General features: G+C 42.8%; 1 protein-coding gene across 1 annotated transcript; it reads left to right on the top strand.

Annotated features, from left to right (window-relative positions):
* The first annotated feature begins 1,109 nt into the window (after window positions 1-1,109).
* On the top strand, window positions 1,110-9,570 carry LOC121169080 (nuclear RNA export factor 5-like). Its single transcript, XM_040999548.1, has 8 exons — window positions 1,110-1,154; window positions 1,917-2,021; window positions 2,127-2,207; window positions 2,341-2,410; window positions 2,567-2,655; window positions 2,775-2,882; window positions 3,053-3,169; window positions 9,457-9,570. Exons 1-8 carry the CDS (start codon window positions 1,110-1,112, stop codon window positions 9,568-9,570), a joined length of 729 nt encoding a protein of 242 aa, XP_040855482.1.
* Window positions 9,571-19,511: the final 9,941 nt, after the last annotated feature.

Below are 19,511 nucleotides of genomic sequence, written 5' to 3'. Positions count from 1 at the left end.
TGCCATGGGTGACCTCATTTCTGTTCTTCATAGATGTTACTCTATTTTTTAAAGTGAGCTACTTATTTTTGAAAGGTATAGTTATGGAGAGAAAGAGAGAGGGGGAGAGAGAGAGAGAGAGAATCTTCCATCTGCTGGTTTCACATACCAAATTTACCAAATGGCCACAGTGACCAGGGCTAGACTGATTTGAAGCTAGAATCCTAGAGCTTCTTTCGGGTCTCCCACAGGTATGCAGATGTTCAAGAACTTGCAGCATCTTTCACTTCTTTCCCAGGCACATTAGCAGGAAGCTGGATATGAGTGGGACAGCCAGGACATGAACAGGCTGCTTTGTGGGATGCTGGAATTTACAGGTAAAGGATTACCCTGATAGGCCACCACATCAGCCCCACAATAATGTATTTGCTTAGAAAAAAGAAAAAAACACTTCGGGCCCGGCACGGTGGTGCAGTGGTTAAGGTCCTCGCCTTGCACGCCCCGGATCCCATATGGGCGCCGGTTCTATCCCCGGCAGCCCCGCTTCCCTTCCAGCTACCTGCCTGTGGCCCGGGAAGGCAGTCGAGGACGGTCCAAAGCTTTGGGACCCTGCACCCACGTGGGAGACCTGGAAGAGGCTCCTGGCTTCGGACCGGCATAGCATCAGCCGTTGTGCTCACTTGGGGAGTGAGTCATCGGACGGAAGATCTTCCTCTCTGTCTCTCCTCTCTGTATATCCGCCTTTCCAATGAAAAAAAATTAATAAAATAAATTCACAAAAGTACTATTTCATTCAAGATTTCTCTCCTCTTACTGTGCTTCTTGTGTAATATCAGGACATGCAGAAGAGTCTGGTTTCTGGGGTTTGTGTGTTTGAGGTCCTGGGACAGATTAGCATATTTCTTGCACTATAATGGGGTTAGCCCATGACTTATTGCCTTTGAAACTGATGGATCTTCAGCCTTTATGTTTGCAGTAAATTTTACAATACAGTGGTGGTAGTATCCTTCAACAAGGAATGAAGAAAGCCTGGAATTTGTTCCCTAATTTATTTATGCCAAGGGAATCTTTGCTATGAACATAATGAATGCCAACCTTCAACTTCACACCACCAGAAGAATGCTGAAACCATGGCAACAGTGAATGTTCAACAGTACCTGCAGTTACAGAGGAAGGTGAATGGGTGATTCAGTTTATATGAAGCAGCGCATGGAAATAAACAACTCTTTAATTCTCTGTGGTTTTTCTTTGCTAGAAGTGGAGTGATGGCGAGGCGGTCCTACTTGCAGCCTTGCTATCAGTGATGGAAGAGGATATAGAAGACTATCTTACCACTTATGAAATCCTACTTGTATCTCTTCCCCAGCACTCCATATACTATACAATGCAGCAAGAGGAGAATGCACTGTGATCATGACCAAGCTATCTGGTTGTGCAGACACACAAACATCCAAATGTCAGTGTGAGAGGGGAAAAAAACAGGTTAAATTTGCACCTTGCCAGTTCAAGGACATGGGGAGTGTTTTCCTAAGGTTTGTGTGAGCTGGAATATTCAGAAATATTAAAAAAATAAAAGAAAGTAAGTTGACTCAGTGAAAGAGAGATTATGAATGGATAGAAAAAGATTTTGGAAAACCTATATTTAGCACAAAATTAAGAAATTGTGCCAGCGATCTTTTTTGAGAAGACATTTAAAGTTAGTTTGGGAGTCTGAAAAGAACACTTTATGAGCTTTCTATCTACACTTAATTTTATATTTTTGATCTAATTTCTTATTCTCCCATTTTATACCTAGGTCCAAATATCAGAAAGTATAAGAGGACAAAATTGGAAAACACAATTCAAAGTCATGGTGAAGCCATACAGGTTTGGGAGAGAGGAGCCTGGCTCAGCAGGGACAGATAAGCTGTCAGACTGTTGCTGTTGCTTCCCCATAGTTCCATTACATCAGGAACCAGGCCTGTTTCTTTATTCAAGATGAGATTGCAGCATCCGCCCTGAGGGATGTGAGTGGAAAGATTCGGGATGATGACAACAGAAAGGTGTGCGCAGAGGACACTGCAAAACCGATTCCCAGGGCCAGGGGCTGGTGGTGTTCCTGCTTGGGAGCAGAGATCCTGGTGCTCAGGCTGCCCCTTCTTTCACAGATAGCTGTGTTCGTCCATCGCTCTGCTGCACCCTACTCTGTGCAGAATCAACTGAAACCAGAAGAAATGCAACTGCTGAAGGTAATGAGGTTAAGGAATGTTGTGCAGTGCACACTCCACACACCTGCCTCTTCTCCCTGCACTCCTACATGTCCCTGTCACCAGCCCCTCTGGCTGAGCCTCAGAGCCCTGCTCTCCATATGTGTCTTTACAGCGCACTTTGTACAAACGGTGTGATGCCAACACAAAGCGCCTTGACCTACAAAGTCTACGCCTTGACCCAGGTATAGCTGTGAGCTGCAGTTGCATGGAGAGAGAAGGCAGGGTGTAGGGGGTGAGAATAACCTGGAAGTACACAAAGTGATGACCACTTGGAAGGTGTTGGTGTTGGCTCTTGTCAACCCATCTCCTTCTGCTTCCCTTCTCCTGGTTTCCTGTAGACTTGATGCACCATCATATTGACATGATACTGAATCAAAGACAATGCATGGCTGCAACCCTACAGATCATTGGAACAGAATTCCCTGAGGTATGGTCCTTGGATTAGGACTCCCATATGGGACAGAGTGTCACAGGGTGGACTGGAGAGCAAGCGTATCTCCCAAGCCACAGATATGAACTATCACTCCAACCCCTCCTTCCCCAAAGCTCTCGGCTCTGAATTTGTGCAACAACAAACTGCACCATCTGGATGGCCTGTCTGACATTTTAGACAAGGCCCCCAAAGTCAGGTCCTTGAACCTGTGTGATAACGAGGTGAGAAGGGGGAGCCACAAGTAAGTGGGGTTGAGGATGAGTGGGTGGGTGCATATCAGGTGACAACATGCAGATGATATACCTGTGGGTAAGGGTCAGGACTGTGGGTGCAGGGCCATGGTCATGATTCCTTGTACATCATATTGCTCTTGTCCTGTTGTTTGTCTCAGCTTTGGACTATACTAGAACTGGAGAAGGTAAAAGAGCTGAAGCTGGAAGAGCTGTGGCTGAAAGGGAACCCGCTGCGCAAGATCTTCCCTGACCACGCAGCCTATGTAAGGTCAGTGGTAGTGCCTGTGATCTGTCTGTGGACATTCAACTGCTGGGATCCTGTGCTGACCCTTAGTTCCACCTGTGGTACTTTTTCCTCTGCACAGAGTGTAAATCTGCCCTCTCCTCACTGTTTTACTGTTTCTTTCTTTTTTTTTTTTTTTGAGGTCTCCTTTTTTTATTATAATTTTTAACACATGTGATCTCTCTTTGATCTGTCTTGTATAGGAAAAGAGGTATTCAGCCTTAGATCTCTGGATTGAGACATTTCCTTCGTGACAGAGCCTCATGCTGACCCAGGCTTTCTTAACCACCAATTGTAATGGAATTTGCTTTCCTACCATGGCCTGAATAATTCTCTTTTTCATATGCTCCAAAGGAGATTCCATCACCTGTCCCAGGCTGACATGTTTCTTGCCTCACACTGAGCATCTGGTACCTGGATGCCGGCTATATAATATCAGCTGCTCCTGTCCAGTGCAACAAATCTGGACCTATTTGTGGAGAAACCAAGATTTCCTAAGTCAAGTCGGTATATGCATACCACTGGCAGTGAGAACGGGATTTAAAGCAATAGTGGATATTTGAATGACAACGAAATTGAACAGACAATAAGCGAGGCCTATTAGTGGCATGTTTCCTCCATTCCTCTTCACCTTTTGCTTCAGAGGAACCCTAAAAGCCCCTGCTGGGTCCAATTCCGTGGATAAGGCATAGACAACTCAGATATGTATGGATGTATAGAGATCTTGAATAGAGTACCTGGTGATTTTAAGGAGGGACCAAGACCCTTCTGCTGAGCTGGTTGGTACCTGATTTTTCATTCCTTATGGGGAATGTCACCTATGTCTGTGGCTGTTACACTGGCCATGCTAAACTCAGACTGGCCTCACACAGGGGACAGAGGCTCAACCTGCTTCCTGTGCTCACAATTAAACAGGATTTTGTTGTTGCTGTTGTTGTTTTTAATCTAACTTAGCCTTCAGACTCATCTTCAGGCTGCTGAAGAGTTCTCTTCCAGGAGAGGACCTTCACTAGCACTATCAAGGGATTTTAAAGGGGGAGGTGAGTGCTCTCTGTACTCACCTCCTCAGAGCCCCTACCACACCCTTTCTCTCACTGGGTTCTCCCTCAAAACTCAACCAACTTTTCCAGAGTATATTCCATTCCTTCCTGTTATTCCTTTTGTATTCTTCTGACCCGGATGTGTCCAGACACTGCCCTGGTTCAACAGGGGCCTGTTACACACAGGGGTTAATAGACACAGGGGTCTATTACACACAGTTCAGGCATCTGGGACACAAGCTGTAGAGTTTTATGACACTATCTCAAGCACTTCCTCTTTGTCTTTGGGACATTTATCTCACTGCTAACTGCTATATATGCTAAATGAAATTGGTAGTCATCTTTTGATCAGGTACAAAGCAGGGGTCAAGTGAGAGGTGGTTTGTCATGCAGAATCCCTATCACTACAATGAATGTTCCAGCTGTTAAGCCCTACCCTTCATTTTGTCAACCTGATCTTACGCTGAGTGAACAATTGTCTCATTTTAAACTGCTTCAGCAGAAAACACACTGGGAATGTTGTATGAGTGAATACAGCATATGCAACTTTAAGGAGGTATTGCTGTTTATTTGCGTTTTAAATAGAAAGTAATTCTGAGGATGTCATTTTTCATCAGTATTCTGAACATCATTTCCACATAATGCCTTATTGCTGGTGGGAACACCCATTCCTGCCTTTGGCCACAGTTATAGAGAAATATGATGGTATTGTTCTCAGGATATTTTTATTGTATATAATGGGCAAGAATAGATTCAAGAAACAGTGTGTCATAGAGGTAAAAATGCATGGACTATGAAATCCTAATATAACTCTCTTCCTGGCTCCTATACTATGTGAACCTAATAAAATGATTTGAACTCTGTACGACTCAGTGTTTTTATTAAAAATTAGGATAACTGTATCCACTCTCATGTTCTGCTATATAAGAAAAATGAGTTGGGGTAAAATTTACAGATTGAGTGAAAACATTACATGGTCCCTCCAAATGTGGGCACTCATGGGGAGGGCTTTGTGGGTACCAGCCAAGGAAACATGGAGGCCTGAACAGTGGAGATATACGAAGAATTCAGTGGCTGTGTGCTTCTGGGAGTCTGGGAAAGTCCCCTCATTGATTGAGTACCTAAGTTCTTTCCAGTCTGTTCATAGTGAATGACCACGTCAGGAACATCATGACTGTGTATGTCCAGAGAATCTTCTCAATCATAGGGATAATACTATGCTCCAGACGCATGCCCACTCTCCCAGCCCCACCAAGAATTAGTGCAAACTTTATCCATCCAGTCTGGGATGAAACTTGAGTGGTTCCAGAAGTGAGTGCTGCATTGTGTCCTTGAGTTGCAGATGTTTGGACAACAGGAATGTGAAAAATAAAAAACTTCCAAAAACTTACAGAAACAACAGTGAATATTTTGTTTCTATAGAAAAAGTTCACGATGTAATAAAGTTACTTTTATACTAATATTTGTAAAGATCTAAAAAACTAATATATTCAAAACTTGTGTGTAGCACACCAAGTTAATCTAGCACCTATAACACAGATATCTTATACAAAAGCTAGTTCAAGTTCTAGCTGTCCCATTCATAAGAATACACTAAGAAAAATGAAAGTGTGTCTTCTCTCAAAACCTTGGACTTGACTGTTCGTAGAAGCATTGTTCTTAATATTCTCAAATGGAAGCAACTCAATTGCTCTCTAGCTGAGAATGGATCAATAATATGGCACATCCATGCAGTGGAATATAGACACTGATGTATCGAACATAATTCTGACATAAGCTGAAGCATGAATGAACCTTGAAAATACTATATTGTGCCAAAAAGGCCAGTCACTGAAGGTTACATATTGTATGATTTCATTTAAAAGAAATATGTAAATCCATAGATACCTAAAGCAGAGTCATGCCTGACAGGTACTGGGAGAAGTAGTGAGAATAGAAAGTGCTCGGTAACAGTTACCGGACTTCTGTTGGAAATAATTAATGAAACGATTTAGGTGCCAATTGGGATTGTTGTACAACCTTGTGAATACACTAGAAAACCACTGAGTTTTATGCTAAAATGATATATTTTGTATTAGATTACTTACATATTGATTTTTAAATGGTTGGGCATTATTTGTTCCATTTGTTATTTTCTTAAGCACCCTTTTTGTAAAGCAATGAATATTATACTCCTTTGTTTGAATACCATTTTTTTTTTCTGCTGTGAATTCCAGTGGCATGAATATTAGTGACACAGATTGTGGATTTTCATAATGCCCTCTTTGTTAAAATAGTGCTCATTCTGGAACTTGTGTCCCAGTGAAAGAGTAGTATGGTGAAGGAGTTGCATGGTATAATTAGCAATGTGTGCTATTTGGAGCTAGCAGAATTACCTGTTTTTCTCCCACCCCCAGAACCTTGAGGACAATAGTTGGAACTATGCCAGAGTGGCATAGGCCTTCATTATTCTCCAGGTTAGGTTTGGAAAGCAAGATTATTTCGCAACTTCGACTTGGGTCAAAAACTAGTTTTTCACATTTTTCTCAGTATGTAAATTAGCACAGTCATTCTTTAGTCTCATTTGGAACATTTTGATGTTTTGTCTCCACATTAATAGGTATATACACAGATTGTATAAGTGGATTATGGAAACAGATATGTTTTGCACCTATTTAATTTTAGTTTTCAAGTTTGTTTTGCTTTTGGTCTGACTCCCACATAATATATGTGTGTGTGCGCGTGCGCTGAGAATGTGTGTATCTGATGACATCCACATTATGTCCCTTAGGCTTTATTTGTTTTTCTTCTTTCTTTTTAGTCTCTGTGCCTCAGATTTGGTAATATCCATTGTCCCTTTTTAAGCTCACTAACTATTTTTGCATGATTAAATATACTATTCTCTTGTATGAAATTTTCATGTAATCTGTTGTAATTCTTCTACAATTTCTTTTTAATTCACTTTCATTGTTTTCATATTTTATTGATATTTTGTATTTGATCATACTTTCCTGTTTCCCTTAATTTTTTTTAGTCATGAACTTCTTAACTGTTTGGAAATACTCAAATATCTGATTCATTCATTCACCATTCAGTTAATTTATTTGGAAAGCGGAGATAAAGAGACAATGAAAGACAGAGACAGATAAACAGACTCTCCCATCCAGTGGTTTATTCACTCCTCAGGAACTTGCAACAAATTGCTCTGGCCAAAGTCAACAGTCAGAACATAATTCAGCTTTTCCACATGGGTGCAAGAGACCAAATACTTGATCCATCACTTGTTGTCTTCCAGGTTGTACATTAGCAGAAATCTAGACTTAGGTATGATACCAGGATTTGAACCCAGGCACTTTGATGTGGGTGTTCTAAGTGGTATCTAAACACTGGGCCAAATGCACATCCCAAAACTTTTTTTAGAGAAACCTTCACAAAAATTTATTAATCTTTATGATATTCTTGTTTTGAACATTAAATTTCAAAAGTCTTCATGTAAGGTAATCAAACATGAATAAATGTACTGGACATTTGAAATCAGTTTTTGCATGGGATGACAGTGGCATTACTGTAACAGTATTCTGTTCTTATTTTTCTTTAATTGGTCATTTTCAATGTCTTTACTACCTAAGTAGGAGTTTTAGTAAGGGTTGCATGCTCCTTATCTAAAATTCTGGGGACCAGGAGCTCTTTGGATTCCAGATTTTTAAATTTTGGATAATTTTCATATACATGAGATATCTTAAGTATGGAGCCTGAGTGTTTTTGAACATTATAATGTGAACTTTATATTTTGATAAACTTTACATACATAGTCTGAAGGCAATTTTATAGAGCATATTTAATCATAATCTGCATGAAACAAGGTTCCATGGTGCTAACTGTCCTACTTTAGACAGGATATTGGTACTCAAAATGTTTCAGATTAGGGCTGCACAAACTGCACTGTGCTAAAGCAAAACAGAGACATGATGCTTTAAATGCTTTAAAATTTTCTAGTAACTATTTTCCTTTAAAAGATGGTGTTAAGTGCTGTTATGCTCAGATTCCAAAAGGGACCTGAATCCTCAGCTAAACTGCATGTTCTACTTTTTAAAAATAGGATTATTTGCATACTGCATGCAATTTTAACGACTAAGATCTTCTGAAATATGTGACTTTATTTAACTTAAGTATCTTGAGAGTTTTCTGATGTTCAAGTACCCCATGTGTTTACAGATGTGTTTCCATTTGTATTTCATGTTGTTAAGTTTTGGTTTCTGGGCAGGCTACAGCCTACTGAGACTGTCCAAAGTAGGGTCTTTCCCTTCATCTTCACTTTCTTCTCATCATTTTGCTTATTCTGCTTTAGGAATTTTCTTTCTGTCTCCTTAATTGGAAGTTTTAGTTCTGCAAGAATATTTCTAGGACAGGTATTACTTTAGTGTCCAATATCCCCAGCTCTGTGATAAATTTTTTAAAATAATTGTGTTGTTGCATGGATTGAGCTGCTCTCATTGACAATATTAATGCTTGTTTTTATAATTTTGCCGAATAACTGTTTACCACTTGTTGTTTTGGTGCATTTTTGGCAGAATCTTTATCCAAAGATAAAATAAATGCAACCCATTTACTCTTAGACATTTCTTTATGTCACATTGCATTAACCTTTACAACATTGCCACACTTAAAAGTATCTGATATAAGTCAGTGCAGGAGTAAAAGGCAAGTTGGAGATGAACACTTTGCTTTTTCTTGGGGCCAATGTATCAGTCATTTCTTCAAGTGGGCTGGGAAAGTGTGAGCTCTTGGTTCAGCATGCTCAAAATGCTGTGGCCTGGGCTATGCAGATCCTGATGAGCAGGTGCCAGGAAAAAAAAAAAATGAAGTGGCAATGCCATTCCTAAATTTTTGTTTAAAGACATTGTCGTTATTGGAATGCACAGTTTGACCCTCAGACCTTCTTATAGGCATGGCTGGACTTTTCTTATAATAGTACCTGCACACATACATTAGAACACATAACATATCCAAAAATCGAGAGCTTAAAGTATGAAATGACTTGACGACTAGATTGCTACTGCCGTGGGCAGCCAGTGGACAGAACTCCCCTTTTCAGAACAGTTGAAGTGTAGACATTGAAAGTTTACTGCTTACCTTAAAATGTAAATACAGTTGCATAAAGTGGACATATTTGATCTCTGAATCGACATATCCTCCCGAAGTCACTGTGTTAGGCACTGGTAAGAAGTGTCAAAACACACCTGTGACTGTTGACTGCTAGCACAGATCACCAAGGATTAGAGAGGAGACTCATATCCGCTTGGCAGACAGCTTAGAGGCTGTCTTTGTGGTCTATTTCTCCAGAGATGAAGAGGATGAGAAGCAAGTGAGATAGCGGGAACAATGTAAACAATGTTGACATGTTTCACATCGTGATCTCTTGTTGTGGTCCCAACAAGGTCATTTACCCCAAAAGGCACTAGCTCTTGATGTGGAAAGCCAGGAGTTCCAAAGAGACCTGCCAGCTCTTTCAAGTACAGGCCCAGTGGAAGGGCAGCTACCCTGGGGCCAAAGGACCCTCAGGTCCTTATTGATCCTGAACTGAAAACACACTTCACTCTGCCCAGCTTCCAACAGGACCAGTGCTACTGAGGGGAAAGCCTGGGGTCAGTGATGCTGCAGGTAGGTCTGTAAGCTTCCTCCCAGAAATGCTGCCTATTCTAGGCTAAACTCCTTTCAGGCCTGTCAGGTAGTTGGAGCCAGTGGGGTGTCTTCTCAAAGGAAGTTCACATCTACTCTACAATGTTTCTTCCTGTACCCCATGTGAAGAGAACGATTGGTCTGGATATCACAAATACTTGGCCTGACATTTATGCATACTTGATTATACTCTACATTATATATATAATATAACCCTAATATCTATTATATATTTTATATATATAATCACCATTTATAGAATCTATATTCTCAATTCCTGTTTCTTCTTTTTCTTTGTCTTTCCCTCTTTCAATTCTATGCCACATCAATCAATCAATCAAACTTTATTGGAAAGTCAGATATAAAGAGAGGAAGAGAGACAGAGAGGAAGATCTTTTGTCCACTGATTCACTCCAAAGTGGCTGCAATGGCCAAAGCTGAGCAGATTTGAAGCCAGGAGCCAGGATCTCCTGTGGGTACAGGTTCCCAGAGCTTTGGACTGTCCTCAACTGCTTTCCCAGGTCACAAGCAGGGAGCTGGATGGGAAGCAGGGCTGCCCGGAATAGAACTGGAATCCATATGAAACCCTGGTGAATGCAAGGCGAGGACCTTAGCTGCTAGGCTACCGCACTGGGCTCAATCAATCACACTTTTTAAGAAAATCATGCAATGCCAAGGTGATGGCATGATATTGAAAATGTGATGTGACTCTATTTTGGAAGTACTTGCCTGCTTTAAACCAAAACTAGGTGATTGTAAAAATGGTTTCTCTGGATATTATGCATTGTGTTAAATGAAATATTTGTCCAATGTTAGTATTTTGAGTATTATGTTATGGATTATACATTCTGATGTTATTATCAATGATAATAAAGGACACGTAAGCTCTAGACTACAATTTCAACCTATTATGCAACTGTATTTCTGAATTTAAAATCTGGAACTTAGTGAGTTACATTCATATTAATAACATTTACAAAAAATCTTATGTATTTCCTTCATAATATCTTTTGGAAATATTTTGTTTGTGCTTGTAGTTCAGATGAAAAAATAATGCTTGCCAAGTCAGAACTCAATGGGTTTTATTTCAACACACCAAAAAAATGGGGAAAAAATAACAAAGATTTCAGAACAATACGTAATTAAAGGAAAAACCTTTGTGAAAGCAGAAAAACTCTGGATGTGTTGATTAATATTAATGTCTTTCAGTTTTTGTGTGACTCTGGTATCTACAAGTCATGCAATGTAAGCAAAGTTGAAAAAAAAAATAAAATTCTAAACCCTAAGAAATAGCCGTGACAAAAAATCTGTCTGTACTTGTGATTGCTTGTGTATCTTTTTTTTAAGATTTATTTTATGTTTTTATTGGAAAGTCAGATATACAAAAGAGAAGAGACATAGAGGAAGATCTTCTGTCCAAGTTTCCCAATGTCCAGAGCTGAGCCAATCTGAAGCCGGAAGCCAAGAGACTCTTCCAGATCTCCAATATGGGTACAGGGTCCCAAGGCTTTGGGCCGTCCTCGACTGCCCTCCCAGGTCACAAGCAGGGAGCTGGATGGGAAGTGCGGAAGCTGGGATTAGAACCAACGCCCAAGTGGGGTCCTGGCACGTGCAAGACAAGGACTTTAGCCACTAGGCTACTGTGACAGGCACAACTGCTTGTGTATCTTTACTGAACTAAAAACAAAACAAACAAAAAACAAAAATCATGGTACAAAAACTCCCAAAATAAAATGTGAATATCAAAAGGAAGAGGATAATATATTCGTGCATTATCTAACTTCAGTAATTACATTGTAAGCACACATTCTGCCTTTAAAATGGTCAAGTTTTTAATAGAGCTTGTATTAAAATAAGGCAGAGGTCACACTTAAAATATGTGCAGCAAATTTCTGCTGCATTCCCAGCCACATTAACAGGGAGTTAGATTGAAAGTGAAGTATGCAGGACTTGAACAGACACCAACATGAGGAGCATGCTCCTTGTAATGACATGTGAGAGAGGACAACTTCATCCCTTCCCCAGGATTACACAAGCTCATACTTGAGGATCCCACTCACTGTGAATCTCCAGCATCCAGCTCAAGGTTGAACATCTGTGGCCCTAGTCAGGATGTTAGGCCCTGTATCCAGGTACACACCTAGGAGGTCACACTTGAGGACGAGTATAGACAAGGGGAACTCTTTTTTTTTTTTCTTTCAATCCGTATTCCTACAAAGGCCCACACTGGAAGGCAGCAGGTGATGAATCAAGTACTTCATGTTTTGTTCAGAAATGAAAGGACTGGATCATGTTCAGACAGTCATCTGTTGTGAACAATTGTGGTGTGAACATGAGGGTGTCATATTTCTATATAGTTTTCTTTCAACATTTCTTTCTCAGTATCACTCTTTTTCTCTATATTTCTACATTCTAAATTACTAAATATATAAATCCTATGCTTAATTTTCTAAGATGTGCCCTACATGGTGATTTGATTGGCTAATCTTTCCCTTACAATTCCATGAACCCATATGGGCCTGGTGTCCAGGTTCCTCCACTTCTGATCCAACTCCCTGCTATGACCTGGGAAAGTCACAGAGGATGGCCCAAATCCTTGGGACACTGCAATCACATGGTATACCCAGAAGAAGCTCCTATGTTTGAATAGGCTCAGTTCTGACTGCTGAAGCCATTTGGGGAGTGAATCAGCAGATGGGTGAATGATCCTTCTCTCTGTCTCTTATTTTCTCTGTAAATCTGCCTATTCAATAAAAATTTAAAAATTTAAATATTTCCAAGTAGCTAAGAAAACAATGAGCAAAGAACTAATGGATATTAGACAATAATTCATATATAGTCCATATATAATATTGGAATATAGAAACTGATATGGATATTATGTATAATAGTATAGATTAAAAATACATATTGTAATTATAATGAGAAATAGGATAAAATGTAAAACTGATCCTCAGCTGTAGGCAAATGCCTCAGTTGCCCTGCACATAAGCAAGTGTTATACTACTAGGAGAAAAGCAGCCAAAGGTTGGCAGTCATTCTGGGCCTGGTCAATGTAAAATTTGCTTTAACTACACCCATGTGGCAGCACTGTGGTCTCTTTTTAAAGTTATGCAGGGAAGGCAGTGAATATAATTTTGGACATATCAGCTGACCACCAAATGAGGGTGCTGTAGATTTCCCAGGGATGGGAGTCCATGTATTGGAGTGGGAGTGGCTGATATGTTGGACATGGGCAGAATGATTTCTGAGGGCTTCCACAGACTAGGCCACTGCTCTTGCAGGAAGACAAGGGAGCTGAGATGGGTTAGTTTCAAGTGGAGAAACCAGTGGTCATGTGTGGATCAGGCAAATGCAACTGCATAGGTGGGAGATCTGGGTTAGGCTAAGCCTCACCCACTAGCCACCACATAATGTGAAAGCTACGGCCGGTTGCCATTGTTGGCATGCTTGTCTGGGCTTGCTCAGCTACAGTCCCACTTGTGAGTGTTGCAGCAGGCATTAGGTCATATAGGCTGGGCCACAGCACTAGCAGGTACACAAAAGAACCAATTCTGGGGACAGATTCTGTAGGAGACTTGAGGGTTCACTTTTGTGGAACTGCAGAATAGCCAGTGCCATGGCACTAAAGCAGGTTTGGTGATGGATTAAGTCAAGCTGGACTGAAGAACTCCCTGAATGAAACTTACCTGACACAGGAGCCAGGTCTGGGAGGAGGCCCCAGGTGGGCCAGGATGCAATACCCGCAGTTCATGCAAAGACCAAGACTGAGGGCAGACCATGCCAAGGAGACATTTGACACTCTCCAGTAGGCATGAGATCTGGGGCTTGGAGTAGTCCTGGTAGGAGAACTTGGGAAACTCCCCTACTAGGCTGCAGGTCTTGCTGAGGAGCAGAAACAGGGATTAGATCAGGCCAGGCCAGATCATGCAAGGCTGCAGTAATTGTCAGTACTTATGCGGCCCAGATTATGGGGAGTCAGTCCACAAGACATGCTGTCATGCGTAAGAGTCAGGACAGGGCATGGGCCACACTCAGCTTGGCTACACTGAAATACCCAACAGCAAGAGCTGAGAAGGCAAGCAGACTATATGCCAGGTTGTCACAGTGCCTGCAAGCACATGCTAGACCCGGGGCTGGGAAAAGGCCTAGTAGAGTATAAAGTAAATTTTTTGCTCTCTCCTGCCAGGCAGCAGGTCCCAGTGGTGAGTGTGAGAGGCTTGGCTGTGGGCAGAATAGACTGCGCAAGACTGTAGCACCCTTCAGCATGCATGAAGGCTGGGTCAGATGGCAGGCTAGACTAGGCTAGGCTCCAGTGCCTACTAGAACTCACAAGAGCATGAATGAGTGTGGGACAGGCCTGCCTGTTCCGTGGAACAGGCAGGTAACTTGAAAGCTGGGACTTGGGTGGAACCAATTGGGCTATAGCACTCATCGGTGACATTGGAATGTACACAGGCCAGCTGGAGTAGGTCACAGTACCCACTGCTAAGTGCCAGAACTGGTGGCATGACATGTCAGGCTGGGCTGCAGCACCGAGAAGCACTTATAAGATTCAGAGCTAGGAGTGGGCCTTAAGATGAAACATGGACGCCTCTTCTGTTAAGTTTCAGTTTCCATTTGTGAGTAGGAATGCAGGGCCTGAGGCAGGCCAAGCCAGACATCGATTCTACAGCACTCATTGGCATATGTCTGCCACTTCTGACACAGGATAAAATGGGAAAGTCCGCAACATCGAACCGCACAAGTGAGAGTCAGGATTGGATGCAAGCCAGGCCACACAGGATGGCAAAACCCCACCCCAGCTGACATGAGGGCTGGGCTTGTGAATGGGCCAGGCTGCACTACACTGTTGAACCTGCTGGACAAAGTAGGGAGGGGAACAGGCAAGGCTGAGCCAAGCTGCAACAAGAGTAGGTGAATGCTGTGACATGGTACAGGCCATCTCCAATTGGGTTACAACACACATTGGCATGCACAATTCATCCTTGGTCCTATTTGCAAATAGCTAAAATATAAGAACATTCTGGAACACACACATGTACATACTACATTAGGCTACACTATACCATGACACAATTTAATATGAATCCACACAGGAATGTTGTGCAGATGTTACCACACTTACAAGGAATGATTTTTAGTGTCTCAAATGCCAGGTCTACAAACACAACAATGCACAACACCTGATACTTGCAAAACGAAAAGAAAAGAGGACATGGCTAACATGCCAAGCAGAGCTTGGGATTCTTTTAGGTGCTTTTCTTGAACGCCTCCTTTGGAATGACACCTTGGTCCTGCAGGGAAGGAATCAGGACATCAGGAGAGCCAGGGGTCCCAGTTCAACCCCCAAGCTAACCCCTTCCATAATGCTGAAGGCCCAGACACACCCATCTTTGCCCACGTGCTTCCCAGGCCTCACCTGGAGCGTGTAGAAGGCCTGTACCGCACTGGTAAAGTTCCACTCATTGTCCTCAAGGCATCTGCGTTGGGAGAAGAACATGTGACCTCCACAGAGCACACACGCACCAATCGCATCAGGCCACCCCATCAATGGTGCCACTCTTCCCCTGCTACACATGCGCCAGAGTGATTATTGCTCTGACCATGAATGAAAGCTTTTCAACAACCACAATGTCTTTCCCTAACATTCACACCCTGGAAGCCACAGCAGAGAAACAGTGATGCTCAAAAAACAAGGGATCTTGTACATACATACTGCTTTACAAAGGTATGTTGGAGGCTGGCAAAAGCAGTGGATAAAGCCACCAACGACACTCTAGAAATCTCATATGGACACCAGTTCCATTCCAGGTTGCTATGTATCTGACCACATCCCTGCTGATGGGCTGGGGAAAGCAGCAGGAGATACCCCAGTGCTTGAGCCCTTGCCATCCATGTGGGAGACCTGAAAGAAGTTCAAGATCCTGTCTTCAATGTGGCCCAGAGAAGGTCATTGTGTACCATCAATGGAGAGTGCCTCTCACTCTCTTTTTGTGTATGTGTGTCTCCTCTTCTTCTCCATCTAAAACTCTGACTTTCAAGTAAAAAAGGACATCATATCTTTTATACCAAAAGAATATACAGAAATTTAAAGTATAAACTCACATGATTTTCAAACATATTTAAATTGGATAACAGCCATGTAATACAAAAAGCATCCTCACAAAATGTATGATTCGGAGTTTGATACTGTTCTCGCAAGACTTGCAACTATCCCAGCTAATGCCAAGGTCATATTCTTGTTTAGAAAAGAAACTCCTTAACGGTTAGTGATGACTTTTCACTCTAGCTCTTTCTCCCAGTCCCAGGCAAGGATGTCTCTCCTCACAGTCTCCATGGATTTCCCAGTCCAAGGTGTCTGTTACAAGCAGAATCACATGGCATGTGACGCTTTGTGACAGCCTATGTCAGAATTATGATGCTTGGGAGAGCAGGATGTGGGTAGCCACAATTAGTGATGCACTTTTCAGCTAAGGGGAAATGGAGTTGCTTCCACTTGAGGCTAGTACAGAAAATGCTGCTACGAATACTCCTTTGCTAGTGTTTCAAAGAGCACACATTTTTCCTTCTCTAGATGGTCACCTAGGAAACAGCTGGAACTTGAACCAGCACTTGTATGTGCACTGTGTGTATTGCAGGCAGTAAAATAAATGTGCATCAAATACCACCTGAAAAACAAGTTGAAAAAAATCTCTATATGCATCCCTATTAAAGCTTCTCTCTTTCATATGCACAATATTTTCATACAGAAGCAAAGTACTCAGAGACCCTTCTCCACATCACATGCATTTTCATGTGCCACACTCTTGTTGTCCTACTGCCCCCATTCCCATGGTCAACCAGCACTCACTTTTGGCTCCATGAAAGTTTCATCCCAGACTGCACAGAGAATGCATGCACCATTTCTTCCTGCAGCAGGGAGAGGGTGGGTGGACAGTGGGAGCACGGTATGGCCCCCACGATCGAAAAGCTGTTCCGGACCTTTACAGGGTTGGTGTTGCTCACAAAGAGATGGTCATTCAGGATGCACACACTGTCGGGGAAATGGGTCCTCAGCCAGCTGCACAGAGAACAGTCCCAGCTCCCAACAGGCTCTTCCATAACCACTACCACACACCTACCAGATTCTCACATGTTCCCCCTTCTCTTGCCTCCCAAGGTTCATAACTGTGTCCTCTAACCCTACCTTGAGCTCATGCTGGAGAAGACTGTCTCATATTTTAAGTCAGTCTGTGCACTTCACCCTCTGCACTTTTCCTGTGTGACACTGCAAAGGAGTGGACACAGTTATCCCCACCTTCAGTAAGGGCAGTGAATCATGGTGTCATAAAGTAATGTGACCAACTTCCCATACGTACAAAGTGGTGGGATCAGCAGGAGGAACCACTAACTGGCTCCAGAAACATCTCTTTTAACCTCCAGGACACATTGTCCCTCAGCTCTACCTACGGCTAGTCCCACTGACTGAGCACATCACGAGTGCCACATTATCGCATTCCCTTACCAGTGGTCCTAGGCAGGAATGGCTGTTCCATGAACAGCACAGCACTTACTTTGAAGTGTCAGTCAGGAACCCAACGAATGTCCGGATGAAACCAAGCACCGAATTTTCAGATCTACTCTCTGTTTCAAGGACAAAACACAGCACCACTTGGAATGCACATTCTTTACCCACTCACACTGCTTTCTCAGTCCGGGTCTAATACTGAAGAGGATCATACTGGTCAAACTGACGCCAATGTGACAAGTCACCTCTTAATTTAATTCTCAGGAACCAAGACAAGGATGCTAGTGCCGTACATTGCATTGGTCAGCCGCGAGGAGAGAAAAGAAGGGTCTACATCACGAGAAAGCATATAACGGGGCTGCAAGTCAACTGCACAGCCTGTGTCCCAGGTGCTGAAATATATGCAGTAGACAGGCATGGGCCAATATGGATGAAGAAACAGTTTGGACAGACAAAGAGAAGGAGAACACCAGAGGAATAAGCAGAAGGAAGGAAACAGATTTGGGAGAAGCTGGGAGAGTTCTGAGGGGTATGCCAGGGAGAAGAAGGGTGTAGTGGGGGCTCTGAGGAGGTGACTATGGAGAGCACTCACCTCCCCTGAAAATCCCCTTGACAGTGGCAGTGAAGGACTTCTCCTGAAAGGGAAGAAGAACTCGGGTTCTCAGGATGCCCCTGCACCTCTGGTCTAGCTCTAATTACTTCAAGCCTGCCAGAGGGAGGAAGCAGGTGCTCACTGTGTAGAAGCAGGTGTCTATTGAGAAGGAGCTGAAGTAATGTCGAGTTTTAGGCAACGTGTTGAGGGTGTCCACGATGGCATGGTTTGTGTGCTTCAGCAGTTGCCTCCTCAGGCCTATGTGAGAGAGGAAGAGACCTGTGCTGCCACACCCATCCCTTGGATCTTAAACTGTCTCTTTTCTTCGACCTCACCCGGACTGCCCCATCAAATGCTTACTTGCTTCTGTGATGTTCTTGATATTCCTGCTGATCTTGGCGTATTCACACAATTCGGTCCTAGGGGACAACAAAGAACAGTAAGCAGTGTTCCAGGCAGAAGAGTTGATTGCAGGAGCTGACCTGTGTCTGCCTGGGAACTACCTGGCCCCAGATGAGATGTGAATACAGTACTTACGGGACCGGGTCTGTGGAGTTGAAGACAGTGCTCAGAGAGAAATAAGCCTTCTCGTGGTAAACATTAATAAGAGTATGGCGATCTCCATAGTCATAGATGAAGTAATAGCTGTGGGGAAGCGATGAAGATGGGCTATGTCTGTGCCCAGACACAACTGACACTTGAAAACTCATGTGAGCAGGCCTATGCACATTTGCCTTCCTCATAGTCCCTGGCATACTTACTGGTGAAGGAAATTGATGATCACATTCTTCATCATTTCGATTTCTTGAGAACTTTTCTGGAATGAAAAGAAATCCATTTAAGAAACTGTAAGTGATGTAACCCCATCTCTGCACCCCGAGCTGCTACACCATTACTAAAGTCTCCCTAATCCCTCCTCCTCCTCACCTCACTTGGTTTTGTTGTCTTCTGTTCATCCATTTCAGCAACTGGTGGGGATAAGTCTTTGCCATCCTTGGGAAGAGAGCAGCACAATGAACACGTGGTTTGTGCAAGGTCATGTACAACCACATGTCTGTGTGTGTACTTAAGGATATGTTTTGCACTGGGAATATGCATGGCCTTCATTAGAAGTCATCTCTCTAGTGAAAGATTTTGCGATGCCAACTTGTTACCCAAATCCACCCAAATGCTGTGAGCAGTTATTGAGATGGTGTACGTCCGAAGAAGAGAGAGTGATGAGTACAGGTACTCACCAGGCGTGACAAATTGGGGAAGCAATCCAAAATCCCTCTGTCGGATTAAAAAGAGAGAGAGAGAGTGATAGATAGTAGTGGCTGACATTTGGGATTGCACACTCTCTTTCCTCTTTTGCATCTGTTCTTCCTCTAAAATCCTTTCCCGTTTCTTCTGCATCACGTTCTGTCCTCGCTAACTACTCCAGGACCAGCAAAAGCCCCAATGGCATCCCAGACCTCAGCCAGCTCCCAATCTCCCTCAGTTTTTGTGGTGTGATGTTGGGAATCTTCACATGCTACTGGGATGGGGTTGGAGA

The sequence above is a fragment of the Ochotona curzoniae genome, unplaced genomic scaffold (assembly GCF_017591425.1).
Source record: "Ochotona curzoniae isolate NIBS_2020 unplaced genomic scaffold, NIBS_Ocur_1.0 scaffold_1852, whole genome shotgun sequence".
Classification (NCBI taxonomy): domain Eukaryota; kingdom Metazoa; phylum Chordata; class Mammalia; order Lagomorpha; family Ochotonidae; genus Ochotona; species Ochotona curzoniae.
The sequence above is the reverse complement of the archived record's forward strand: the minus strand, read 5'-3'. Positions and strand labels throughout refer to the sequence as shown.